The sequence below is a fragment of the Electrophorus electricus genome, chromosome 18 (assembly GCF_041902795.1).
Source record: "Electrophorus electricus isolate QZ-2024a chromosome 18, ASM4190279v1, whole genome shotgun sequence".
NCBI lineage: Eukaryota > Metazoa > Chordata > Actinopteri > Gymnotiformes > Gymnotidae > Electrophorus > Electrophorus electricus.
In genome coordinates, this window is record NC_137514.1 from 6603918 (window position 1) to 6631193 (window position 27276).

Sequence of the window (27276 nt, forward strand, 5' to 3'; positions counted from 1 at the left end):
TGTTTAAAAGAAACATTTTACGTCAAAATCTTACTTGACATGCTTTCTGTGGGGGAGGAACGCAAAAGTTTAACTTGTAAAGTCAACAGGTCCGAATCAATACGGTTCGCTTTGTCGTTATTGCACAAGTAGCCACGGGTGCTTGTCCGCCGCCAGACTAGAGATGAGGGCTCTTATTTTTTGGGCTTTTGCAATACATTTTTGCTTAATTCTAGATAGATGCCACTGTATACCAAAACAGTAAGTACTGCTTTTCGCATTTTGTTGCAGCAGCAAAAACATTCAAACTGAGACAAGTCGCGGCTTTAATAATATTATATTATTATATTATTATAATAAAGCGGTTTCAGAATTCCCACTGGGAGTGTTGTGTTTATTGATGCACAAGAGAGCCACGCACAAGCGCGTTTGCAAGACTTTAATCGGGCAAAGTTCAACGTGGGAAACGTACCGCAAAGGATTTCACAGCACCCGCTCCCATAAACAGGCCGCATAACAGCTCGACGTGTTATAACCTCTTTATTATTATGTAACGCACCTAAGACCGAAATATCCGAAGACCTGACTGCGCGTTCTCTTTTTCCGTTTTTCCTAAAACAGTGACAGGGTTCTCTCCATCACAGCCGCAACGCAGGAGCAAGTGACCGTACTGCGGAACATATCCAGCCATAACGAGGTACTGGTCTCTGCGTACAAATATTAATGATGCTAAAGGATCTATTCCGACAAATACCTAGCCCAGAATGTGACTAGGCGAAGCAAACAAATAAACAAACAACACAAAGGAAAGTCTCAGAGAACAAAAGCCTTTAGGTTTTACGCTTGAATTCGTAGTGAATCTTTGCACTGTTCAAAGCAGCTGTCCAGAGACAGAGAGAGCATGCCACCCCGTGGGGCAAAGCGGCGCATAGTTTCAGCAGTCAGGGGAGCAGAACCACGAAATGCTACATTGCAGCCTTCTGTTACGGGCCGACGAGCTCGTCCTGCCACCAGAGGGAGGCAGTGAGCTGCTACCCAGTAATTATTGAGCATCAGCTCCTGGGCTAATCTGGGCTGCTTGCGGGCACTTTCTAAACGCTTCCAGAGGTTCATGGTGCAGTAGCACTCTCCCTTCAGGCGCATCGTGTTCGCGTTTAAAATCCGCCTTTGGTTCAGGGAGCCATTACACCTCCATCGGAGCGTTTAAAGGCAGCCCGTAGCGCCACCACTGGCTCTTTGCATCCCGTTTGGTTTGAAAATGGAAACCAGGCTGGCATTGTGTATAGAGAGTTAATTTTGCGCTTGGATCCGTTTGCCCTACTTTTTTGTATCACTTCCTCATTGTTGAGGGTGTACTTTGTGTCAGACGGCGCTATGGCAACCAGCTGCCCCCAGTCTCATCAGGACAGACTCTCCAGTCCATCTGCACATCCGTGCGGGCGTTGTGAACCATGTCACCAACCTGCTGCGTAGTCATGGGCTCACATACAGGTAAACTGGCCTCCGGGAAGGATTACTCGACCCGAAATGCTAATTATAATTGCATCTCATTTGCATCCTGCTAATGGAAAATGAGATCTGTTGTCCTGATCTCATTTGCATATTAACTGATCTTTACTAGACTTTGTTCGTTGGGGACAATTCTATATCTTCAGATTACCATCCTTCAGACAAATATCCTAATACAAGAGCACAGGCACTATCAGGCACATTTCTAATTCTGGCATGTGTAACGTACGTAGCAGGGGTCTGTGTGTAGGATTTCCTGCAGTGAAAGAGAGATCATCGTTCTCACTCCGAGAGGCTCTGGACACGTGGAGCTCCATCACTTTCTGCCCAGAGAAAATTCTGAATTATGTTTTAAAGAAGACGTTAAAAATACATTTTATTTGCCCTTGTCCTGCTCCATTTGACTAAAAATCGCGCACTGTGGGAATCATTTTAAATTGTTTTGTGAACCTTGCAGCGCTCTCCACAACTGAAGTCCTTTAAGAATGCTGATCCAGGATCAGCTCTCCACTGTCGGCATATTTATAATCATTCACATCGCAAATGTCTGAGAATGATCCCAGACATGCATGTTCAGTGTGTGTGGGATGAAATGTGCTCTTTTGGGCAGCATTCTGCTAGAGAACACACAGGAATTGATCGAGAAACAGACGAGAAATGAGACAAGTGATCCTCGAAGCAGTGGCATGAACCATGATAAATTTTACTCTTTAGACGAGGTAAGGCTTCAAAACGATCACGTCGAGAAATGTCCAAGAGCGGTTAATTGCCACTTGTTTATCCTCTTGGGAGTTGTTTGTAGTTTTCTTTTACCGGAGTTATATTTTTTTTACCCAGATTTATAACTGGGTGAATAAAACAAGTGAAGAGTATCCAGATATGGTGAAAGTCATTTTGATTGGGTCGTCATTTGAGAAACGTCCGCTTTACGTTTTGAAGGTAAACACTGCATTCCTCTGGATACATGTTTCCAAGAATCCCAACTCTGACAGCATGCTACAAACATTTTGATGGTTCTGACTACTTAAAGGAATATTTATCTAAGCATTACTAATGTTAAAGTTAGTAACATACGTATCTTTAACTCTTTCAACAAATAATCTACATTTTATCTTGCACTGAGAAATATCAGATTCCCGGTGGGTTTCTGTCTGTCTGTCTGTCTGTCTGTCTGTCTGTCTGTCTGTGACGTAGTTGTCAGGAAAACGGCCGGCGGTGGATAAAGCCATGTGGATGGACTGTGGCATCCATGCCAGAGAGTGGATCTCTCCCGCCTTCTGCCTCTGGTTCGTCAGATATGTAAGAACCTGAGACATCGGTACCGTTCATCACCCCTCATTCATCACCCTTCATTCAGCACATATTTACTGCTCACTCACATGTGGAAAGTGGAGAACAACTTGATTTAAATGGTGATCAGAAAAGACTCACAGGAGAAGATTCGCGTGTAAGGATAGACGTAACAATAATTAAAAGGACGCTGTTTTGCTTCTTCACAGGTTCTTATGTTTTACAAACAATATGTGGACATTACAAGCATAATGGACAAAATGGACATTTACGTCTTGCCTGTCATGAACCCAGATGGTTACGTGTATACATGGACCACCGTAAGACTCTCATTTCTTATGTGCTGAGGGGGTTTAAAGGGTTTTAGGAATATTTGATTATATATCTATTTAATTGAAAAACCTCAGTGTTCACTGAGGTGAGCCGTTTGCTCTGTCTGTGTGTCTTGGGTGTTAAATTGAGCTCAGAAGTGCGGATCACCCCATCCAAACCCAGCCAAAGCTTGCCAGCGCTGCCTGCTTCAGGTTCATATGAATGGACGAGAAGTCATTACAGCCCCCTACGCAAAAAACTGTTCTGACTTCATTTTGTTTGCTTAAAGGGACAATTTTACGTGCTATTTTAAAAGAGTGATTTTGTCTAGTTAAATGGGCTCATAAATTGTGGACTCAGAAACATCCTGTCATCATGTATGTCTATACATGCATGCAAAGGCTCAGCTAACCCGAACTTGAGTTTTGTTTTATATCTTCTCACGTTAATCTTGGGTATATGGGCACATGCTGTGCTCATGGAACGTTTGTCCTCTCAGTTTGAAAGATCAATAAATGTCTTATTTCTTTTGCCAGAAATCCTGCCCTTCTGTTGTAAAGTGGGCTGTCCCTATGTTGGGTAAAGCTTGTGTTACTCTCAGCACTCAGGAAACTGATCTCCCACTTTTTCACACTCATCAAGCCAGTTCAGTCTAGCTAGCATGCAAGTGAAAGAATTCTAATGAGCAAAGCCTTAGTGCGTCGTGCTTAGCACTGAGCACGTAACACGCAGCACTAATTTGCATCTATGGGATGGTTCTTCTAAGGGAATTTGCATAGCTATGCTGTGAAAAAAAAGAAAAAGATTTGAATGTTAATTAATAATAAACTGCAGTGCAACAAATTCTAGCTATTTGTGTCTAAGCCTATAGTTTAATTTCTGTCCTGATATGAAACATAAAAACCCCACCATTGTGTCAGCACCTGTGACTGAGGCTTCTCTGGTGTCTGAACTTCAGAATTATTTGTATTGGTATCCTTATCAGTAGTTCATCCATGTACAGTTAGGTGTAATACTCCGATGCTCCCACCTTAGCAGTAGCAGTGTATATATGTCTGTGTCAGTGGGCTGTCAATCAAGCTTCATCATTAGAATATTATGACCATGCCCAGACCATTCTCAGCTAGGACTGATGACCCAGCTTGATTGGTTTTTCTGTTAATAATATTAAGATAATATAAACATAATATTTCTGATTTCATTTTAATTCAAAAGTAATTCCTGGATGTTAACATTCTAATGAAGTATGAAAAAACATTTTTAATATTTCATAATATGTTCACTGGGTCTTTAAATGGATGTCATTGTTTTGTGGATATATAGCCCATGTTTTGATGTTTAAGCATTCACTGTATAAAAAGTGAATATTTATTATCCAGCCGTGAATGCGCTAGTTCAGCATTGCACTTGGTCTCGTGTGGGCAGAACCGCATGTGGAGGAAGAACCGCTCTGTGAGGGAGCACAGCCCATGCGTCGGAGCCGACCTGAACAGGAACTTCGATGCCAATTGGTGCTGTGAGTGACAACATTGGGAAGGTCATAGCAAACCAGGGTAGTTTTGCAGATGCGGATGAAGTGTTCAGACTAAAAGTAATGATGGCTGACCCAATACTGGCCTTAAACCAAGAAGGTGTCTTAAAAAGGAACACTTTAGAGAGTTTCACTGTTAGCAGACATTAAGATGAGTTATGAAACATTGTGGGGGTAAAAGGTTTCTATTAGCATTTGTGTTGGTGTTTTGAGGGGAAGTATTGTTTTAAATATTCTAAGTAAAATATCCTTTTTAATATTCTGTTTTAAATATTCTTTAAATATTCGAAGTATTCTATGTTTTATTGTAAATAGTGATGTTTTTTTGCCAGCTATTTGAATTCTCTGGTCTCTCCGACTATTCTCCTCAATCCAAAAAAAGTTGACATTCCAAAGACAACCCTTAACCGTCATAAGATAACCAACGACTCTTCTTTTTGAAGCACCTTAAAAGGGCAACACCCACGAGCGCAGTCTTTATTCATAAAGCCCTGACTGACTGTCATTTCCCTTTGAAGCGGAAGGTGCCTCAAGCTACGCCTGTTCGGAGATTTACTGCGGCCAGCACCCAGAGTCAGAGCCGGAGGTGGAGGCCGTGGCCAACTTCCTCCGCTCCCACAAAGACTCTGTCAGGCTCTACCTTTCCATGCACTCATACTCCCAGATGCTGCTCTTCCCATACTCCTACACCCATGAGCAGGCGAGGAACCATGCTGAACTGGTGAGCGCCCTGTTTACACACTGCTCTCAAATAGGCCTCCCCTGCCCCTTCATCCAGTCTTAAACTTCACCTGAGAACTGGCAAAGCTGGTCTCAGGTCAGTGGTACACGGCACCTTCCATCAAAGCAGTATGTCACTACAACACATCCTTACTAATTATGTTGGCTACTTTTGCTGTGATTTTGCGTATTGCTGGGACAATTAGAGACTGGATTTGTAGAATACGGGTATTCGGTGTAGATAGTAGGCCTGTCACTGCTGATGTAATGAAGGAACGAAGACTCTGTTTTAATAGTCATTGCCTGGGTGTGTGTGTGCGTGTGTGTGCAATCTCTTTACCAGCTTGCACTCGTACAAGAGGCAGCCGCGAAAATACGTCAGTTTTACAGAAACCAGTATCGGTTCGGTGCCGGAGCGAAAACAATATGTAAGTTTGTCTTCCCTCTTCCATGTGACCTCGTAGACTCTCCATGTGCATTCTGTCACTGGACAGCACTGGACCACTGTCATGCTGCAAATTCCAGTGCTCTTGACCTCAAAAATACAATTACTATTTCATCATAAGCTGGCTGTAAGCTTTAGTAGTGAGGAACTACTAACTACAAACGCTTCTGGTCTTTGGCAGCTTTGTTGCAATGGGGCCAACTGAACATAGCCAACCATTTTAACCACTTTAAAGAAAATCCTGACTGAACTGTGTTCATGTGCACATCAATAAATGAAACAGCTGATCTCCCAGTGTGCAGCAGCTGTTGGGGCTCCACGTGCAACATGTGACGCATGTGTATGGCGTTCCTGTCGCGTAGGCTGATGCTTCCAGCATCTGCTCTCCTGTGTGACCTCTCTCCTGGTCTCTGCCTCATCAGATCTAGCTCCCGGCGGTTCTGATGACTGGGCCTATAACCTGGGCATCAAGTACTCGTTTACGTTCGAGCTCCAGGACCGCGGTCGGTACGGCTTTCTTCTCCCTCCAACCTTAATTCCCAACGCATGTAACGAAGCGCTTCTGGCAGTCAAGATCATAGCTTTGCGCGTCCTGGAGAAGATTCAATGAGTTGCTACTTTTCTAGATCAAATGACCACACCAGTATTTTGCAGCTAAGTGTCTCCTATATGTGATGTGTGGATTTCATGTGTGACTTAAAATTTTCACAGACCTAAAGATACCCATAATAATTGTAGCTCTTGTGAGATATTTCCCATAGGTCTCTGTACTGCAGGGAAAAAAGACAGTAGAAATAAAAAAGATTTCAAACAATACAAACAGGTGTCCCCTATTCTGTTTGCGTGTGCGTGTGAGTAAACTTTTATTTCACACATTTTTATGTGACATACTGTTAACCTCACTAAACGATTTAAATATTTAATGTTTCTTTTGATAAAAAAAAAAAATCAAAGATAAACCTGACTAAATACCTCACATAATACCTCCAGTTTCCCACAATCCTCTTCTTCGCGCTAACTGGGGAGTTGCAGCTTTTCCAGTCTCGCTAGCATCATGAAGGCGGCTTGGGGAGCGCCGTTTAATGAGCCGCTAAATTATCGCTTGTAAATACGAAAATCACACCTGCAAGTCTATGAAACTGGACACGGTGCTTAAATAGAATTTTGGGTGAGAGACATTTTTTGTGGTTTAGTGATTAACTTGCGTTAGGTCGTTCAGCAGCTCTCGCTAGCCAACGCTAGGCCGCAGTTCCCGAGCTAACGGCTAACTTAGCAGGCTAACGGGTGGTCAGTTAGTGAACCAGTGGGCCCAGTTAGTGCAGCAGTGTGATATCTTGGAAAAGATGTTAGGGACATCACGTTTATCACAAAGCGGCGAAAAGAAGGCGATTAAATATACTGCCCTTAATTTAGCCAGCCAGCTAGCTAGCTCCATGCCCGCTGCCGCTTGTTTACAGGTCAGCCACGGTTGTCTGAAAGCTCCCAGTAAACGCAGCGGCTGGTGTCGGTGTTTGTTTTTTTGACGTGTGCTGACGTGCGGAATGAACCAGCGTGTCTAAAATTGTATTAACTAACGCTAATTGTCCCGTTAATAAGTCACGTGTGGAGTGTTTATTTAAAGCCCTGCAGAATGTCCAAGATCAGGCGGAAGGTAACAGTGGAGAATTCGAAGACCATATCCGACAGCAGCAGCAGCAGCGGCGGCACGACCACCCCATCCCGCAGGCCCAGCGTGTTTGAGAGGCTCGGACCCAGCACGGGGAGTAATGTTACCGAGGTGGGCCGCGCCGCACATTAGCACCGACAAAACGCAGCTCAGCTTCGTGCCTTGTTTGGATGTTGAACTGCGGTGGCCACGGCGCCAAATGAACTCGGGTTTGTTTTACTTCCGTCAGACCCACTGTAGAAATTGGTTAAAGACAGGAAATTGCAGTTACGGCAACACTTGTCGCTACACACATGGAACTCCGTCAAGAGGCAAAGGTTTTTCCGGAACGTTCAGCAGGTGAGGCTGCTTTTGATAAGTGCTGCCTTAACTGTGGCGTTTGCGCAGAGTATTGAGTTGGGCTTGTGTGTGTAGGTCAGCGGAGAGGCCCACTGGGGATCTCCGGGAGAGGATGAAGAATAAGAGACAGGATGTAGATGCAGACACTCAGAAAAGAGAGCCAGACGAACCGACTTCACCTGCAGCCAGAGTGAGGACACTTGGAATTGATTATTTTTGTTATTGTTGTATTATTGTTGTTTTTTATTTGCACAGCTCCTAAAGTGTGTTTGTGTGTGTAGCAGAGAGATTCATCCCGAGGCAGACACAGAGAGAAAGAGGACATAAAGATCACGAAAGAGCGAACGCCAGCCAGCGAAGACGACCCAGTAGAGTGGGAGCCCACTCGTGAAGGTGTAGTACCTCGACTGCACCAATCACCATCAACCACCAACCAACCACTCCACCGCCCACCATCAACCACCAACCAACCAACCACGTAACCTGCGCTCATCCTCTCCTCTCTTCCAGACTCTGATAACGGTGACTACGACTACGAGTTATCCCTGGAGATGAAGAGGCAGAAGATCCAGCATGAGCTGATGAAGCTCGAGCAGGAGAACATGGAGAAACGAGAAGACATCATCAAGAAAGAGGTAGAACACCTGGCTGCTGAAGTCTGACCTCCCTAACCCTAACTCTACCCGTATACAAACGAATGTGCTGTTTAATCCAGATTAGCATGTTGGTTCAGTAAATTGTGACTAACACTGCTTATTCTTGGAACAGGAATCGCTGGCCAAGACCCGAGCCAGCAGCACTTCCAAAGATCGAGTATGTGTGTTCATGCAGCATCCATCCCTTGTAATCCCTCAATGTTTTTGTTAGGCTGGACTACACTGGATTGAATGTAAATGAGTCACTGAATCTTAGTATGACTGAAGGATGTAACAGTTTCAGGGCACAGACCTTGTAAAATCAAACATGAAAGGTTCATTTCTTTGATATTCTTTCCTGGACACAGAGGAAGTTCAGTACAGTAAACTAAAAAATAAATAGTGTCACTGTAGGCCATTACGTGTCTTGCGCTTAAATTACATCAATGGACACGATGCTATAGTGTTGTATGCTACATAGTGAGTGTTAAGTAGAGAGTCATTTTACTGTGGTGATTCTTTGTACTGTAGATGTTTATAGGTATTAATTTTTGTAGTTGTATGTGCTTTTGTTTAGTAGTGCGTCTTTGTTTTTAGGGGTCCCCCGAACGCTCCAGCTCCAAGGGCTCGCCCTCGTCCCGCAAGTCGGGTGCCTCGCCCAAACGCAAAGGTGCCGGGAAAGGTGTCGGCTCCGGCAAGAAGGAGAAGAAATCGTCCTCCTCTTCCTCAGTCCTGTCGTCCCCTGTGGTAGAGCAGGGCCGGCCCGAGGAGGCAGATAGCAGGTGAAGGAGGGCTGGTTCAGGGTCAGCTGTCACTCTGGCATGTGAGAGCAAGATTAGGATAGAAAGGGCAGGCTCGGGTTCTAGATCAGTAGTGTTGGTTTGATGGGAACGAAGCCTGGTCAAATGATGTTTGTGCAAAACTAGATTTGATGTGTGTTGGTGTGTATTTTTAAGCGATTGCGCTGGAAACATGTTTGCGTTAGTGGCGATATTCCTGAGGAAAATATAAATTGGTCGTAAAGGGGGTCACCATTAGACTTTGTTGTTATCCACCAAAAATAAAAATCCCACAACACCCATGTTCTTCTGCTGGGAGGTAACCTGTTACTGTTTCCCCCAGTCCTGGCTTAACACTCCACTGAGAATGCACTAACGCACCACTGTTAAGCCACTTGTGAGCGGTTTGACTGGTGTGCTAAAGCAAGCCACAACCGTTGGACCAGGCCAGAGAAGGGACACACTAATCGTCCTAATTATCCAGCAATGTTATGAAGAACCCCGAATGACGCCCCGAACTCCTCCCAGGTCGTCCAAGAGCAGCCACAGCAAGAAGAAGGGGCCCCGCACTCCCAGCCCGCCACCCCCCGTGCCCCTGGACCTGCCCGTGGGGGGCAAGAAGCACAAGGGCAAGCACAAGAACAAGGAGAAGAGTGAGGACAAGGTGCGGGAGGGCAAGGAGAGGGGCAGAGATGTGGAGAAGCACAAGGAGAAGAAGGAGAAACGCAGGTGCGCTGGCTCTCCGAGGAAAGGCCTGGCTACGTGGCCTGGGAGTAGAAGCCTTCGTTACACCGACGTTCATTTGAATAATGGGAGGTAGACTTTTTATTTCCATAACCGCTATAAGGGCCACAGTTGAAACACTGGTGTTTTTGACCTGTCCGGCACTGCAGGGACCGTTCTGACAGTTCCCACAAAGCCAAGCGGTCGGTGACGTCAGAAGAACGGTCTGCCAGTGTGTCGCCGCCAGCACGGAGGAAGTCCTCGTCCCCTAAACCAGGCGCCCAGAAACAGGGCTCACCCCAGAGGTGAGCGCTCATCCCCTACTTGACCTGTCTGCTCATTCACCACCTGTTTTTACTAACTTGCTTTTCCTTTTTTCTTTTTTGTCCTCTCCCAGGTCCCGTACCCCACTTCGTCATCACCGTAGCCCCTCCCCAGTGTCCCGCCCCCACCACTCTCCCTCCTCCCATTCAGGCTCCTCCCACCAACGCCACTCGCCTTCCCCCCCACCCCGCCGCCGCCGCGGCTCCCCCTCCCCGTCCTTCCAGCGTGACCACCTTCCTCCCTCTTCTTCCTCACCTCTGGCCTCCCAAGCCTCACGCCGTTCCCGATCGCGCTCACCCCCCACCCCACACAGGGAGGCGTCGCCCGTCCGCGGGCGATCGAGCCCCGCCTCCCGCCACCACTCGCAGGGCCGAGAGAGGGGGAGGAGCGAGCGGGAGAGGAGCCCCACCCAAGACAGACGTCACGAGCGCAGAGACGGTAGGAGGTGTGGGTGTGTGTGGGTGGGTGTGGGTGTGTGTGGGTGGGTGTGTGTGTGTGGGTGTGTGTGTGTGGTGACGACGACGTGGTTCTCTCTCCTGGATCCAGAGAGCCGCGGCAAGCGTGAGAAAGAGGGAGGACGTGACGATCGTGGCTACGATGCCGATCAGGGCTCCATGCGGGACGATCGCGAGAGCCGGGACCGGCGCGCAGACCGCGACCGCCGAGACGCCCGCGACGACCGGCAACACCGCGGCGACGCCAAGGACCTGCGGGATGCCCGCGCAGCAGAGTCTAGGGACCGTTCTGGACGGGACTCCCTGGAACAGCGGGACCGGGAGCGCGAGAGAGAGAGGGACCGGAGCGATGCCCACAGGAAAGAGGACGCGTCCGTGCAGGAAGAGAGGAGTTACGCGAGGGGACACGGGAGAGAGGAGGGCCGCGCGGACAGCAGGAACGACTCGCGGGCCGAGAGGACCGGCAGGGGGAGGGGCCGCGTGTCGGACGCGGTAGACAAAGGTGAATAATCTGAACTTACACACACAGCGAGAGAGAGAGAGAGACAGAGAGACACACGCTCTCGTCTGCTGTCCAGGTTCGTCCCGCGGGTCCCGCGCCTCACAGGGTGAGAGCGGCAGTAGTGGCGGCCACGACAGCTGGGAGTCCCGCAGCACTGCGCTGAGAGAGAGGAGCTCAGAGAGGGCGGTGGAGCGCGATCGCTACGATAATGACAGGCAGCGCGGCGAGCAGGCCAGGGACTCGTCCTACGACCGCCGCGGAAGTCACGTGGAGAGAGATCGCCGTGACAACAGGGACAGAGGTTCGGGACTACTTCACATGGGGCATTTTGAAGTACACGAGGTTTCCAGAGACGTGGGACGAGCACAACCTCTGGCTCAAACGTCCCGGTAGTCTGGAAACGTTGTTTGACGACCTCGTAACAACTACAGCCCTGCGGCTGCAATAAAGCGCGAAATGTGATTAAATAATGTGTAGTTGTTGATTAATAGCCACCTTACAGCCCATAATGCAGCAGTATTTGTGCTAATAATGGTTTTTATTTAGTTTTGGGTGCAGTGCAGAAAAAGAAAACCTGTCTGTGTTTAGCAGATCAGAGAGCGCCCTCACCTGGCCGCCACCAGAGCCGCAGCGAGGAAACCGACCGCGACGAGCGGCGAGACGAGCGAAGGAGCGACCGGGGGGAGGACAGACGAGACGACCGCGGTCGCGAGCGCGACCGGGAGAGGGAGAGGGAGCGAGAAAAGGAGAGGGAGAGGGAGGCAGAGAGGGAGCGGGAGCGCGCCAGGGAGAGGGAGCGAGAGAGGGAGGAGCGGGAGCGGGAGAGGGAGCGAGAACGAGAGCGAGAAGAACGAGAGAGGGAGCGCGAGCGGGAGCGGGAAGAGCGCGAGCGGGAGCGGGAAGAGCGCGAGCGCGAGAGGAAGGAAAGGGAACGAGAAAGGGAGCAGCGGGAGAGGGAGAGGCAGCGGGAATGGGAGGAGAGGGAGAAGGGCAGAGAGGAGCGCAGGGAGAAGAGGGAGGAGCCGCGAGATGAGCGCTTGGGCCGGGACGCTCGCGACGAGAGAAAGAACAGGCGAGTGTCTTCTCGGCAAGCTCCGTTTCTTTGGCACGATTCGCGAAGCGGGACGCTAGGTCCTGCTTCCGTTAAGCGACGACGTAGACGCTCGTCATGGTAACGCCCTGCATTTTCTCCGTCAGCGGACGCAAGAGGCATCGCGTGGAGAGCAGCCCCAGTCCTCGTCCGTCTCCTAAGAAGGCACGGGAGGCCAGCCCTGCAGACAGCGACGGCTACAACAGCACCGAGGAGAAAGGTGGCTTAGCTTTAGCATCTTAGCTGTAGTTTGGGTTGGAGACGAACACATTCTCACGACCCTCCTGACTCAATGTAATACCACAACATTTTTTTTTTTTTCTTTCCCTTCTTTTTGCGCAGGTGATAAACACCGCCTCCTGAGTCAGGTGGTCCGCCCTCAGGACCCCAGCCGCTCCCCTCCGCGCTTGACCACAGAGGAGAAGCCTGCCCGCTGGAGAGAGGACGAGCGCCGCGCCGACAAGAAGGATGTGCGAGGTGGCCGGCACGAGGAGGTGGAGCCTCGCGGCGAGCGAGGCGCGGGCCGAGGGGCGGAGCGCCGAGGCGAGCAAGTCGCGGAGAGTCCAGGGGCTTTGGAGTTGCGGAGGGGCAAAGAGCAGAGGGATTCCGGCACGCCGCCCCCCGCCGTCTGCACCGCCGTGCCCGAGGGCCGGGACTCTGCCTCGGCCGTGCACGAGGAGGGCAAGAAGAAGACCAAGTCCCAAAAGAAGAGCCAGAAGAAGAACCGCAAGGACGAGGAGGCCAGCGGCGCAGCTGCGGACCGCTTTAACCCCGAACCTCTGCCGTCCTCCGCCGCCCCTGCCTGCGAGCCGCTGCGCCCCCTCCTCTCCCCCCGCAAGATGGGCAAGAAGAAAGGGCTGGACCGCAAGCGCAAGCGCTCGCGCGGCGCCGAGTCGGACGGGTCGGAGGACGAGCAGGCCGTCGCGCCGCACCCCGTCAGCAAGAGGCGCCGCGGCCCGCGCACGCCCCCGCCGATCAACAAGGAGGACCTGCCCTCCCAGCGGGCGCTGGCGGCTGCTGGCCACGCCCCCCCGCCGCAGGTCCTCAAGATGGACGGCAACTTCAGCGACTGGTCCGACGAGGACGTTCCGGAGCGCGGCGGCGGCGCAGGCATGGCTCCGTCCGCGCCGCTCCTGGCTGAGCGGCCCCCGGAGCGCCTGCTTCCTGCCTCGCCCCGACGGAGCCTGCGGGGCCGGAACCCGCCCATCGCGCCGCTGCTGCCGGACCCGCCCATGCTGATGCAGACGCTGCCGCTGCAGCCCCTCCTGCCCCAGCACATGCTGCGGAAGCCCCCACAGGCCGACGCCCACCAGCTGCAGCGCGGCGGCATCCTGCCCGGCAACCAGAGCCGGGTGGTGGCGGCACAGGCCCCGCCCCGCAGGATGCGCTCGCCCTCCAACGATTCGGTGCACCGCGCCGACGATGGGCAGCAGGGGGTGCGCTCGCGGCGTGGACGCATGCAGGGGGGCAACTCCCGCGACAGGGAGAGGGCGGCCGCCGTGGCAGCTAACGAGATGATGGGAGGTGAGAGGAAGTCGAGGATGGACCAGCTGAGGAGGGGAGAGCCGAGTCGCAGCAACTCCTCTGGTGAGAGGAGCACAACTTGAGCCTTTTTTCCTTCTTTTTTTCTTTGGTCGTTTTGTCTGTTTAACTGTAAATCTGTACAGTTTTAAAGCTCTACGGACTGACACAGTTTTGGTTTTGTCACGGTGCAGACCGGCAGGATTCTCGCAGTCACAGCTCACGGCGCAGCTCTCCGGAGTCTGAGCGGCAGGGCCGCTCCCGTGCCGGCTCCTACGACAGCCGCGAGCGCGACCAGTTCGAGCGCGACAGGAAGGACCACCGGCAACCGCAGAGCCAGCTGCCGCCGCCGCAGCGCGACTGGGAGCCGGAGCCGCGCGAGTGGGTCGGGCGGGGCCGTGAGCCCCTCCTTCGCGCCAACCGAGAGCCAATCAGAGAGCGGGACCTGCGCGAGAGGGAACGGCTGCTACCCGAGGGGCTGCTCTCGCACGACCGCCTGGAGCGAGACCGCGGGGAGAGGGAACGGGACCGGGGGGAGCGCGAGCGCATGCTGCCGTTTGACCTCCTGCCACTAGGGGAGCCCAAGAACAGAGCGGAGATGAGGATGGAGCGGGCGGACTATGAACCGCTGCTGCCCAGAGAAACCCTCATGGACCCGGACAAACCAAGCAGCACAGACGAGCCCCACACGCAGGCCGAGCCCGGCGAGCCAGAGAAGTTGGATGTCCTCGATGGTGAGAGAAGTGCTGCACGTTGTGGGGTGAAACGCAGTGCTCCAAAAAAAACCAGTGCAGTGAAAGAGGGGAGGAAAAAAATCTTGAATTTCTAAATCGGTCATAATTTAGCTTAATTTGTCTCATCTTGACTCCGTACACAACTCTCATGTCTTTTAATTGGTGTCTCTTTTTAATTTAGTTTCCATTTTCATTTAAATGTTAATTTATGTAAAAAGCTTATGTATAAACAGTAATGAAATGAAGTAATTACAGAGAAGTTTAAGAAAGTTCATATATCCAAGTTTAAATCTAGCATAAATCTACATAAAAGGAAATGAGGTTACCAGTTCAAGGTCACTTATATGAAGTGCGTCTGTGCATGTTTTGTCTGCTGCATCAGATGAGGATGATGGGAAGGGTGAAGATGCCCAGTCTGTGGCGTCGGGCGGCGAGGAGTATGAGCCAATCAGTGACGACGAGCTGGACGAGATTCTGGCCGACAGTCAGAAGAGAGAGGAGCAGCAGGAGGAGGAGCGGGTCCCCGGTACGTGAGTTTTACTGGACCACTCATAGACCTTCTCAAACTGGTGAATTTAACATGCGTCCTCAACTCTTAGTGTTTCTATGATTTCTTGAATGGGGCCCAATGAGTCGGTTACTTTAGCCTACAATCCTTTCCCACAATCCTTGTGAAACTGTTAATCCAGGGGTGAGGGAACATAAAGATTGTAGGTTTTTAAGTATAACTATATCTAGCAAAAGATAATTGATCCACAATTTGAGTCATATGTACATAGACTGATCTGGGGACCTGTCTGTACAGTGGACCATCTTCCATAAACCTTTGCTAACTTGAGAAATATTAATTCACAGTAATAAGAAAAGGAAAACAAAATGCTACCAGATTTATTACTTGACCTGAAAAGATTTTTACTCCATACGTCTCCATGACCAACTGGTGTCAGTTTCACCGTGCCACTACACCACAAAACAGTCGAGATGGTCATACTCCTTTCTCCACACAAACGCACCACTCTGCCACCACGTAATGGCAGACCGAGAAATGGTTTGAATGCGCCGCAGGGCCCCTGGACGTGATCGATGTGGACTGGTCCAGTCTGATGCCCAAGCAGAAGCAGGAGCCGCGGGCCCCGGGGGCGGCGCTCCTCAGGTTCACGCCCGGCGCCATGCTACTCCGGGTGGGCGTGTCCCGTCGGCTGGCGGGACCTCGCCTCCTCACGCGCGTGAAGGACGCCTGCGCCAAAGAGCTGGAGGACGCGAAAGGTGAGCGATGTGATGCAAAAGACTCTGAAGGTCAAGGGTCGACATTTTAATTATTCGGTGTCACGTAGGCCCCGAAATGGCCCTCTGTCGTCTAAAAGAGACAGTGCTTCAGGAACTCCGAGCTAGAAACAGTACTGTCGTATTCAAAGCTGTGACCTGCCGGTAGCTGCTCGGCACTGCGTGAGCGCAAAGATAAGGTTGCAGACGGCCGATAGTACAAGGCCTCTCTGTATTCTTACCAATAACACAATTACCGGTGCGTTTGGATCGTAGCACACAACAGAATTGCTGTAGAGTAGCCCTGTTGCTGCCCGTGTTCCTCAGATGCTGAGAAACTGTTCGAGCACGACCTGGGGGCGCTGAACATGGCAGCGCTGAACAGGAAGGCAGAGAGGGCGAACCTGCTCCGTAGTCTGGGCCCGTGCTGCAAGGCGCTGTGTGCCCGCCGAGACCTCGCCATCCGCAGACAGCTGCTGAAAAACGACAAGGTAATGGAGGGGTGGTAGTCTCACTACACCAGCAGCACTATACAGTGAGAAGTGACAACCGCACTGGTTGTGTGTGCGTGTATGAAGAAGAATTCAGTAAGCAGCTAGTGCATGTTAGGTACACTACACTTACTCCTTGGAATCCTTGGTCCTCAAAGGTGTGTGTGTGTGTGTGTGTGTGTGTGTGTGTGTGTGTGTGTGTGTGTGTGTGTGTGTGTGTGTGTGGACCGAGTGCTGCACTGTTGCGTGATGTAGGGGACAACTAAGCAGATATACACCAGTGCGCCGGTGGTGGACCAAGAGTTGCTGCAGCTCACCTTGCGTCTCTTTAAAAAGAAAATGGCCACTGGTCAGGAGAAGGCTGACCCTGCATCTGCGGCAGCCGAGGTGTGCGTCTCCTGAGGCAACGCCAAGCGTGCGAAAACTGACCTAGGATCAGACGCGGCCACGGTTCTAAAACACTGAAACTGTAAGTCGGTGATAATGGAGGATCGTGTCCATGAGACTTGGGGAGGACAGCACCATAGAGACTGGAGGAATGCTAGCCTATGAAGACACTGTCCGACTCATGCTGGCCGGTGAACTTTGTGTTCTGAGTGTGTGGCGCAGAGAAGGCTGGGTGCTTTAATTTGAAGTTTAAATGTTTTAGAGAACATTTAACATTTTAGGCTGTCCATATAATCTTGTTTGTTGTTGAGTTTATACCGAAGTTGCTTTGTTTAATTGATGTACTATGAATTGCCTGTTAGAGATGTACATTAAAATGTGTGCTTCAAGCTGTCTGTCTTTTGTTTGTTTTTCTGCTCTCATTAGAGTTGTCGAGTCTATGTATTTTATTATTTATTTTACTTGACTAATGTTTGAGGGGAATTTCATCAGTGTAAGTAACAATATTCGGTATCAAACTAAATAATAGATTGAAAGGGGCGTGTGTGTGTACACAGTATATTAAGATCAGCAAGTCAAACATGAACTCAAATCTATTCCCCTTTAAAACGATACATCCACGAGTTTAAGCAAAAGTCCTCTTCGTTCCCACAATGCCGTTTGGTGGATGACGTGTCGGGGAGTAAAGCGCTTACGCAGGCAGGCCGCAGCTCTGCTAACCCCTCGTTGGATATAAATGAGCGACTCCTCATATCGGCGCCGCTTTCGCATGTAGATACTTTTAGATTAGGCGTCAGGACGTCGTATGAGGTACCATGTTTGTCTTTCTCCAGCTCCGTTTCGTCGCCGTTTCCCTTTTCATCTGTGGAGCGCTGCTGCGGGAAGCTGGAAGTTTCTACCTTCCGGGTCTGGCGCCCGTCAGCTTCTGTGAGGCGACGCCGGGGGACCGAGAGCCGGGGGCAGAGTGTCAGGTAACTACCCCAGCGCGGGGCCCGCCGTGTCGGCGTGAGTGAAGCCGTTTTCCGCTGTATCGTTTCGTTGAGGCGCTCGCTAGCGTTGGCTTTCTCTTTCGTTAGCCGCCGGCTAACGACCGTTGATCCGTAGTGGCTGCTGGAGGCCTGCGAGGTCGTGGGACCAGACCTGTCTGGTAACTGTAACTGTGTGTGTGTGTCTATTTTAACTGTGTAACTGTGTGTGTGTCTCTATTTTAACTGCCTTTAGTATGTGCGTTTGCTTCCCTTGCACGTTGCTTGTCATTAGCTTAAATGAAGCTGACCGGCTTACCGGCTTGGTTACTGGGAAATAGGCTGCTTGTCTAGTGTGTTTGACGGGAGAGCGTAGTGTTTATTTTCCGATAAATCGTCGCTTACCGACCGTGATCCGATGAAGTCGGCTGTTAAGCCCTGGGAACGTTTTACGCCCCCGTCTCAGACTTGAAATATAAACCAAATAAAAGTTTCAGATGTCTGGTTGCTTATTTGGTTACTAGTCTTTTTTCCATAGACTCCTAGTTAGTTAACCTATATGTCACGGGAGTGGGCGCAAGTGTCTACTTTCTCGACTTCTCTCGGAAGTTAGTGATGATGGTCCCTTTCATGTTCTAACCCGTTATACATTTATAAAGACTTTTTAACACACCTTACACTCGGAATTCTTTGTGGTGGTCGTCTTTTCAAACCCAAGGCTCCTTTCTGATGACCTAAAGACTCAACTCGTAACAGCTCATCAGTTCTTATTGCGTCATTACGTTCATAATCTTATTACTGTCGTGCAGTCAAGGTCTTTGCGTACTTAGAAAATGCAGTATAACTTAAAAAACTAACAATTTTCTTGTTCACAGGACAAAATCGAGCTGTTTGTAAACAGGTTGGATTCAGTGGAATCGGTTTTGCCCTATGAATACACTGCGTGAGTATACTTTTAAAATGGTTTTTCGTTGTTGATTTTATGTCCTTACCTGCTCAGACCTTTCAGACTGCTTCTAAACTGTAATGACTGTTACTTGTACGTGGTATTCGAGTACATGACTTAGTCACAAAGGATGCTTGGCTTGTTGGATTTGCATGTAGACCGTGCTTTTACCCGTTCATACCTATAGAAGTTAAGCAAGTTTTGCCAGAGAATCCAGAAAGACTGCCAAGTCGTGTCCGATTTTCTATTCCACTAAGAATAGTTGCTCCTTGTGTAGCACAGATTATGCAACACATTCTTGTTTGCCAGTGTGTCAAATGTCAATAAGAACAAAACTATAAAGTTAATTTGATCTGCTCTACATGTGTTCTCACCTTAAGTCTGCAGCTGCTACAACTGCTGTTATGAGTGACCTACATTAAAATGGGCATTCTTGATTTCTTGTGTTCACTGAAACAAGGCTTGCGTATTGCTAACGAGCTACATCGTCAGCCTACACAGTTGTAAATGTTGTGCTTTTTGCGGGTTCTTCTTTGGAACGTTTTCTTCTGCAACCAGGTTCGACTTCTGCACTGATGATAAGTTGAAGCGACCTTCGGAAAACTTGGGCCAGGTTCTTTTTGGAGAGAGGATTGAGCAATCTCCTTATAAGGTACCTCACAGAACCGCTGCCCAACTGTCATCCACGCAGCAACGCACATGCTCCTTGGCCCTTTTCATTGCATTTGGTTTTTGTGTTGCCATCAGAGGGATTTAGTGTCTACTTAAAACAGTGCAACTCGTTTACTTATAAAAAACAAAGTTGACTTGATTGTACAGTGAGTCAGATTTGCATGAAAAATGGTCCCAAATATCTCAGCGTTGCAAGTGAATGTACTGGCACTGACGTTAGCCTAAACGCCCTGGAAATTTACTTTTAAATCATTTTAAAAGGAGTCTTTTGATTCATTCGGTCTGTTTGAAAGATCCAGTGATGCAGCGTGAAATATCCGTGTATCTTCAGTTTTCAAAACCACTTAGCTTTGCTGCTCTGGGCCGCCTTAAATTAATGCAGCTTTTTGTCGTTAGTGTCTGTAAATGAAAACCACATTTTAAGTGAGCCTAGATACAAAACATTTTAAATGCATCATCCCCCCCCCCCCCCACTGTTTGTTTATGTTGTTCCTCTGTTGCAGTTCTCCTTTAAGAAGAAAGAGGAGTGTAAACATGTGTGCACCAAAAACTATGACACCAATAAGGCAGAGGACAAGACCAGTGTGGACTTCCTGAAGAAGGGCATGCTCCTGAACTACCAGCACCACTGGTGAGCTTCCACCTCTGCCTACGTCATCTCCCTCTCCTACCCCCCCACCCCCCAGCACCCCCTGTTGACCCTGCCTCTCTGCGGACTGCAGGATTGTGGACAACATGCCTGTGACCTGGTGTTACGACGTGGAGGACAACCAGAAGTTTTGCAACCCTGGCTTCCCCATAGGATGCTACGTCACGGACACCGGCCGCGCAAAAGACGCCTGCGTCGTCAACGTGAGTGCTGGCGGCCTTTGGCTCGCTCTGTTACTCCTCAGCTTTGGGTGGAACGGGTTCAGAGAGGAGCACGCGCGTCTCGGTTGCACGTGGGCAACGCTGATGTTTCTAGATAACGTTCCCCAGCTGCTAATTGTTAGCAAGGTCATTTTGCTCAGTTTGTAGCCTATGTGTTGGCTTCTAGCCATCGCCTGTATAGTGTCTAGTCATAATAATGAAGAATAATAATTTTTTTTTTCTTATTTACTATAAATATTCTTCTTTTAGCTTCGCTGATTTGTCCTGTGGTGATCACAGCTGCTTCTTCGTACATTTTTTTTTTTCCCTTCTCCCTTGTACAGTCTGACTTTAACGACAAAGACACCTTCTACATCTTCAACCACGTGGACATCACAATCTTCTACCACAACGTGGAGAACGAAAACAGCGGCTCCAGGCTGGTGGCCGCCAAGATGGAGCCCAAGAGGTGGGGTGACCATGGGGCAGTCGCAAGCACCGCACCGTGGCACGCTTACTACAGCTAGACTTGGAGGATCTTGCACCCCTCTCACTGTGTTAGCCACGAGGCATGAGCACTGCTACTGTTCACATTTACAGGGATAGTTCAGGGGGGCAGGGGGGTTAAACACTCCACGTGTGATGCTAGCTTCTGTTCTTTGTGGAACAGCCGAACGGTCCATGTAGCTGTACTGCAGAAACCACTGAAGAGAAATGTGGACAGTCGGTCACATTTTAGCTCTACACCACAGTGTCCCGAGTCCCTTTTCACCAAATCGGTTTTACTCTGGGACGCACATGACGTGTGTGGAGAGGGTTCTTTGGGGTGGAGGTGTGGGCTGAGCTGGGCTCTAGCGTGACTCTTCACACGTCCACTGAGTGAGGTGAGCCACGGGGCTGTGTTCTGTTCACGCTGTGAAGGGCTTTAGAACAGCATCGCGTTTACCTTTCATATCCGTCATGTGTTCAGTGACTGAGACGTGTAGATCCTACATGCGAAATGGACATATGACGGGTAGTGTGTGTGTTTGTGTCAGCTATAAGCAGTCCAATCCCGAGACCCCAGACTGCACAGGGCCTCCTATGAGCCTCAGCAACAAGGGCACTGGACCGATCACAATCCCCTACACCTACTCTGTACACTTTAAGGTCAGTGAGCTCACTCTCTCCCCCATTTCTCTATTCTTTCGTTCTCACGTAATAGAAATGACGCTTCTTTGTCCACGAGGAACTCGTTAAGGGGGGGGGGCTGATGTGGAACGTGTTCTGTTGGCTGTTTGTGTTGAACCTGTAGGTTTCAGACTAGGCTTTTCTGTGTGAGGTCAGCGTATAGCTGACTGCTGTTGTCTTACTGGTTTGATGCTTGTAGGAGGAGCCAACCATCAGATGGGCCTCTCGCTGGGATTATATTCTGGAGTCTATGCCGCACACCAACATTCAGTGGTTTAGGTGAATGTTCACACACTCTTTGATGTAAAGCAATGCCCTTATATACATACGCAGTGTTCATTCCTTCCTTCTTTGTAACTGTGTGTGTGTGTGTGTGTGTGTGTGTGTGTTGGACCACAGTATCATGAACTCTCTGGTGATCGTGCTCTTCCTGTCTGGTATGGTGGCCATGATCATGTTGCGTACCCTGCACAAAGACATCGCCCGCTACAACCAGATGGACTCGGTGGTAAGAGACTCTGCCTGTTCCGGCGGGGGCGCTGCTCGGGGACCCTCGGGGAGGCCGTGCTGGCCGTAGTCGTCCTCAGTGTTCTCCTGGACGTTATGTCTTCAAAACGCGCTCTTATCCAGTGCCTCGTGTGTGTGTGTGTGTGTGTGTGTATATATTGCATATAGTTTCATGTTCCTCTCACACACACACACACACAGCCGAGCCCTGCTCTCATTATGCAGACCCCAGGCAGGTGTAGAGGGACGGTGTACGTCCATGTTCTGAACACACATTCACCATTTATTAGAGCCCAGCACCTGTACTCCACTTACTTACACAGTCAGCCTGCTCAGCCGTGTGTGTGTGTGTGTGTCTCCCCTCCAGGAGGACGCTCAGGAGGAGTTTGGTTGGAAGCTGGTCCACGGTGATGTGTTCCGCCCGCCTCGTAAAGGCATGCTCCTGTCCGTCTTCCTCGGCTCCGGAACCCAGATCTTCATCATGACCTTCGTCACCCTCTGTGAGTACTGACCCACACACAGCAGTATGCACACTTGGGGGGGTATGCACACTTGTCCCGTCCGGTCCGGTCCGTACTGCACTCTGTTTAAGTATGGGCTGAGCTACTTCCTGAAGATCTGCTATGTTCCATTACACACGCGCGCGCGTGCTTTACTAAATACTATGGCGTAAGAGGAACTGAAGTTGAGTTTGATTTATATTGATAAAACAGTGTCTGTTAAACAGAGATGCTGGCACATGATGGTGAGTCACGTGTCCAGAATAAACTGGTTAATGTTCCCACTGTGTTTGCACAGGTTATTAACCCTTTTTTCCCTTCCTCACCCGGATAGTTTTTGCGTGTCTGGGCTTCCTGTCTCCGGCTAATCGCGGTGCCCTGATGACGTGTGCCGTGGTGCTGTGGGTGCTCCTGGGAACCCCGGCCGGCTACGTCGCCGCCCGCTTCTATAAGTGTGAGTACAACACCGTGCTCATGACCCCTCACCTCTAACCCTCCTCTCGGTGATGTTTAGACCATCTCTGGATCATCAGGCCTAATCAGTGTCAGGAGGGGCCCCTATACACACACACGCCAGTCCATTGAAAACCACTCGCACAGCGTGCGGGCTGCTGCCTGAACTCCCTGCTCGCCTACTCTTCTCTTCTGTCTGCATTAATATGTCTACTTCATTAAGACAACAAACTAGAGTAGGAATGTGTCAACACTAATGCGTCATGTCATGCGTCAACACACTGACACTGGTGTTTATTCTTTCTATACACACATATAGCCTTTTGTGTGTGTGTGTAGGTTGATGTTTGCATTTCACATGTAAGCAAGTATGTGTTTTGTTTCGTTGGGTTCTGTCTACACAGCTTTTGGCGGGGAGAAGTGGAAGACCAACGTTCTCCTGACAGCCTTTCTCTGTCCCGGGTAAGTTGGAACGCTGTACCCTCTACTCTACTGGGAATCACAGAAGTACAGGAAAGAATGCAAACCTGTACAATTAAGCAGAATACAATATTAGATGTGTATTTCGACCCTGTGTGCGTGCGTGTGTGTGTCTCATAGTTGGGTTAGACTTGTTTGCAACAGGGTTCCAATTTGTAACAATGTGTATGTAACTGTTATCCTCCTCTCTCAGGGTGGTGTTTGCTGATTTCTTCCTGATGAATCTGATCTTGTGGGGTGAGGGTTCATCTGCAGCCATGCCCTTCGGCACACTGGTGGCTATCTTGGCTCTATGGTTCTGTATCTCTGTCCCCCTCACCTTCATCGGGGCCTACTTTGGCTTCAAGAAACCTGTGAGTGTACACACACACACACACACACACACACACACACACACACACACACACACACACACACACACACACAGAGACTGCTAACCACTGTTTGATGCTAGCCACACACTGTTGTCCGTGGCAACCCCTCAGCAGCCCTAACCACGCTCTGATCTGTTTTTGGATTGGCCAAGGGCATCGAGCACCCCGTGCGGACCAATCAGATCCCTCGACAGATACCAGACCAGTCCTTCTACACCAAGCCCCTACCCGGCATCGTCATGGGTGGGATCCTGCCTTTTGGCTGCATCTTCATCCAGCTCTTCTTCATACTCAATAGCATCTGGTGAGTCCCGACCGTTACCATGGGGATCAGGTGACTTGTGGCGCAGGACAGGACAGTATAATGCCAGCTTCACTCACGGTTCTGTGCTTTCCTTAAGGCTGTTCCCGTCACTGACTCGGGGGTGGGGGGGTTCGTTCTGTTAGAGAGTTCATGATGGCTCATGATGCATGTGTTGCATATGCAGGTCCCATCAGATGTACTACATGTTCGGCTTTCTCTTCCTCGTCTTCATCATCTTGGTGATCACCTGCTCCGAGGCCACCATCCTACTCTGCTACTTCCACCTGTGTGCTGAGGTGTGTGTGTGCGTTTGTGCTTACACACTATGCCACCGTTGACACAGTAACGACCTCATTGGAGTAGATACTGATGATGTTGTTGTTGTGGCGGGCTCCACCAGGATTACCACTGGCAGTGGCGTTCCTTCCTCACCAGCGGTTTCACGGCGGCGTACTTCCTGGTCTACGCTGTGCACTACTTCTTCTCCAAGCTGCAGATCACAGGCCTGGCCAGCACTATCCTCTACTTCGGCTACACCATGATCATGGCCCTCATCTTCTTCCTCTTCACAGGTACACGTCACCGCCGCGTGTAGATCTGCCCTGCATGTGGCCTACTTCAACCCCCTTAAAAGCTCCCTAGCGCTGGGCGATTTAAGACGATCTCAAAACAGCATTGCGATAAATTTTGTGTAACTGGGTTTAGCTTTTGATGTTTTCACTTGATAAGGGTGGCTGTAACAGCCCTTCGCACAGCGGAAATACACACGACAACGGCCGATCAGGCACTGTTAGCATGCCCGTTTCTTGCCGCAGGGCGCCAGCTGAGCTTCCAGTACTGAAGAAATCCCAGAACGTTTATGTAAACATGAGTTCACCTGCAAGTGAACTTGGTGTCCTCCAAAGCTGAGGAAATGGTTGACAGAAAGGTACCATGACATGTTACATGGGAGTGGTTGGAATATCTGAAAAGCGACAAAGCACGAATTAAGACGGTCTGCGGAATGTCATTGGTCGGTGCAAGCCGAGACGGGACACGCAACAAGTCTGTCCTGTCGCCTGATAAGGTGCCATCCCAGAGACTGCAGGGACCGCGTCTACAGTCTGAAGATGCAGCAGTAGTGAGGCTGAACCAAAACGGCAATAAATGCTGTCCTCCTTTACAGTCGCTGTCAGGGTAATGTTCAGAGTGGCAGCACTGTTGTGTTAATTAACGTTATCGTGGTCATGTTTTTGCAATATTGCCCAGCCCTAGTGCTGCCCTAGTCGGTGTCTCACACAGTTGCACAAGGGCATGTACATGGTCGCCCCGAATGGGTGGGTCTGACCTCCTGAGTGCATCTACTGTTGCGATCAGAATGAGGACTGATGGAGAGCAGGAACTGGAAGAGAAGTTTGTGACTCCCTGTGTTTGTCTGTCATTCCTTCCCTTGAGAAGTGTCGGAGGAGGAAGGGAGAGCAGCGTGTGTGGCAGAAATAGTTTGCCTGCCCATATTGGTAGAAAAGTAATTGCATTCAAGTTCGGTTTATGTCACATACGTGGTCATACACAGTATAACTCGCAGTGAAATGGTTGAGAGTGCTCTGTCCAAACTGAGGAAAAAGAACACAGGGGTGCATAGAGAAATATATATTCTATATATGTACAAAAATATTAACAATTGTATGTACAATATATGTATATTATGTTTATATACACAATGCACAATGTACATTCTGTCTTATTAGGCTTAAACCTCATATGTGTGAATCTTTCCCCCCCCCCCCCAGGTACAATTGGATTCTTTGCCTGTTTCTGGTTTGTTACGAAAATCTACAGCGTGGTGAAGGTGGACTGACTAGTACAAATCTCAGTGTACACTTTACCCTCCTCTGACCAATGAGACACCCTTGGGGGAGGGACAAAAGCACGGTGGAAGACGCCCTATTGGCCCATCTCACCACTCAGAATAAATCCTAACAATCTTAAGCTTCCAATGGAGTGAGTCTGTAAAAAAAATTTTTTAGAAAGGTTTTGATTTTGTGTGTTCGTTCACACCTGCTTAAAAACACCACTCGGGCCATGACAGACCGACAGTCACCACATTTTCCTTCATGATTTGCAAAATGAAAATTTCCAATTGACATTTGTAAATATACTGTAGCTAATGTGGAGGTGCGTTAGCTACAGTAGGAAGTCGATATGTTGTTGAACAGTTACGATGATGGAGTTTTGTAAATAACCCCCTACCCTTCAATGCAGAAAAAATGTAAAATGTCCAAAAAACACTTTTTTTTGAGGAAATGGTAATGTTTGCATGTTATTAACCAACGGGGGTTCTTTTTTTGTTCTGTTTTTAACTTTGCATTGTGTTCCTTCATTTATGCCTTCACACTTTGTATGTGCCTCATCATATTGGAATGGAGTCGGGTCAGTGGGGTGCACTGTAAAACTCTACCATGATGCACTCGGTGCGGACTGGCTCCTACTAGCTTGTTCCTCTTTTTATTAGCAAAACTCTACTTGGTGAAGGCCGGAAGGTATTTTTTTGAAGGTCCCTGGGTCCGTATGTGTTAAATATATGATCTAGAATCAGGTTTTGTCTTTTTGTATCCTATTGAATACAGTTAATAATATGTTCAAGAGCTGATTCTAGGTCAGCACTCTGAGGCGCTTTGTACATATAGATCTAGGCTGTTTTCCGTAGGCTTAACTTGTACTCATAGCAGGGGGAGTAAGAAATCCATCTACGTAAGAGTACGTGGATAGATTTGTTTGTGTGCTTTTTGTTTGATTAGTTGTTTTGGTGGGCATGTACATAAGTAGACTGTAAACATGCATAAGTTATGTTTTGATTTACAATGGCCTAGTATTTTTTTGCTCACTGATTTGAAACGATGTGATTGCAAGGGAGAAAATATGAATGTTGGAAATAAAAAGCATTTTCTTGTCCAAAATAAAACTGGACTTTTTTTATTTATGGTGTTTTTAAAAATACTTTGTCTCCCAAAACATTGGAACAGCTAACCATAAGTTACTGTGTTGTGTAATAGCAATAACAAGCATAAGAACTTGGTTCAGGTTTGGGACCAAAGAGAATTGAGTTATGCTGTGATTTTGGTCAATATGTTCAGTGGACGTGTCGGACAGTCGCTGGGTGTTTTGGGGTAGTGTCAGCTTCTGAGGGTCATCGTTTCCTATTGGTTCCCATTTCTTTGACAAGCCAATCCCTGCCGAGTATGGCACGCTGTTCCTGATGGGAGCTGTTGCAGACTGAACGTGATCTCGGCCCGACTACGCCCTCGGCTGCTACGACGTGGAACTTCCTTAACGCTTTCCTTGCACAAACAGTAGTTAGAGAAAACATGTAGGCTGCTGGAAG

General features: G+C 49.2%; 3 protein-coding genes across 8 annotated transcripts; all 3 read left to right on the forward strand.

The window, feature by feature from the left end:
• Positions 1-102: 102 nt before the first annotated feature.
• Positions 103-6606, forward strand: cpb2 (carboxypeptidase B2 (plasma)). Of its 2 annotated transcripts, none has more exons than XM_081701105.1 (11): positions 103-240; positions 601-676; positions 1346-1470; positions 2099-2207; positions 2326-2427; positions 2683-2787; positions 2988-3098; positions 4516-4606; positions 5140-5342; positions 5685-5769; positions 6209-6606. In XM_081701105.1, exons 1-11 carry the CDS (start codon positions 164-166, stop codon positions 6394-6396), a joined length of 1272 nt encoding a protein of 423 aa, XP_081557231.1. In that variant the 5' UTR covers positions 103-163; the 3' UTR covers positions 6397-6606. The 2 variants fall into 2 exon arrangements, with proteins under 2 accessions (XP_081557231.1, XP_081557232.1); XM_081701106.1 differs by having other exon boundaries at positions 5146-5342.
• Positions 6607-6795: 189 nt separating this feature from the next.
• Positions 6796-17084, forward strand: zc3h13 (zinc finger CCCH-type containing 13). Of its 5 annotated transcripts, none has more exons than XM_081701100.1 (21): positions 6796-6954; positions 7408-7563; positions 7682-7791; positions 7867-7981; positions 8073-8184; positions 8302-8426; positions 8560-8604; positions 9024-9208; positions 9734-9934; positions 10099-10233; positions 10326-10690; positions 10799-11209; positions 11286-11510; positions 11798-12281; positions 12407-12519; positions 12642-13886; positions 14015-14554; positions 14937-15080; positions 15620-15820; positions 16145-16308; positions 16564-17084. In XM_081701100.1, exons 2-21 carry the CDS (start codon positions 7417-7419, stop codon positions 16708-16710), a joined length of 5214 nt encoding a protein of 1737 aa, XP_081557226.1. In that variant the 5' UTR covers positions 6796-6954; positions 7408-7416; the 3' UTR covers positions 16711-17084. The 5 variants fall into 5 exon arrangements, with proteins under 5 accessions (XP_081557226.1, XP_035390423.2, XP_081557227.1 ...); XM_035534530.2 differs by having other exon boundaries at positions 11801-12281; XM_081701101.1 differs by having other exon boundaries at positions 8076-8184.
• A 269-nt stretch (positions 17085-17353) lies between these two features.
• On the forward strand, positions 17354-26856 carry tm9sf2 (transmembrane 9 superfamily member 2). Its single transcript, XM_027022315.3, has 17 exons — positions 17354-17666; positions 18536-18603; positions 19165-19258; positions 19782-19909; positions 20001-20130; positions 20472-20596; positions 21165-21276; positions 21497-21576; positions 21697-21805; positions 22172-22304; positions 22639-22758; positions 23162-23219; positions 23431-23590; positions 23764-23915; positions 24100-24211; positions 24316-24487; positions 25685-26856. Exons 1-17 carry the CDS (start codon positions 17511-17513, stop codon positions 25750-25752), a joined length of 1977 nt encoding a protein of 658 aa, XP_026878116.2. The 5' UTR covers positions 17354-17510; the 3' UTR covers positions 25753-26856.
• The last annotated feature ends 420 nt before the right edge of the window (positions 26857-27276 follow it).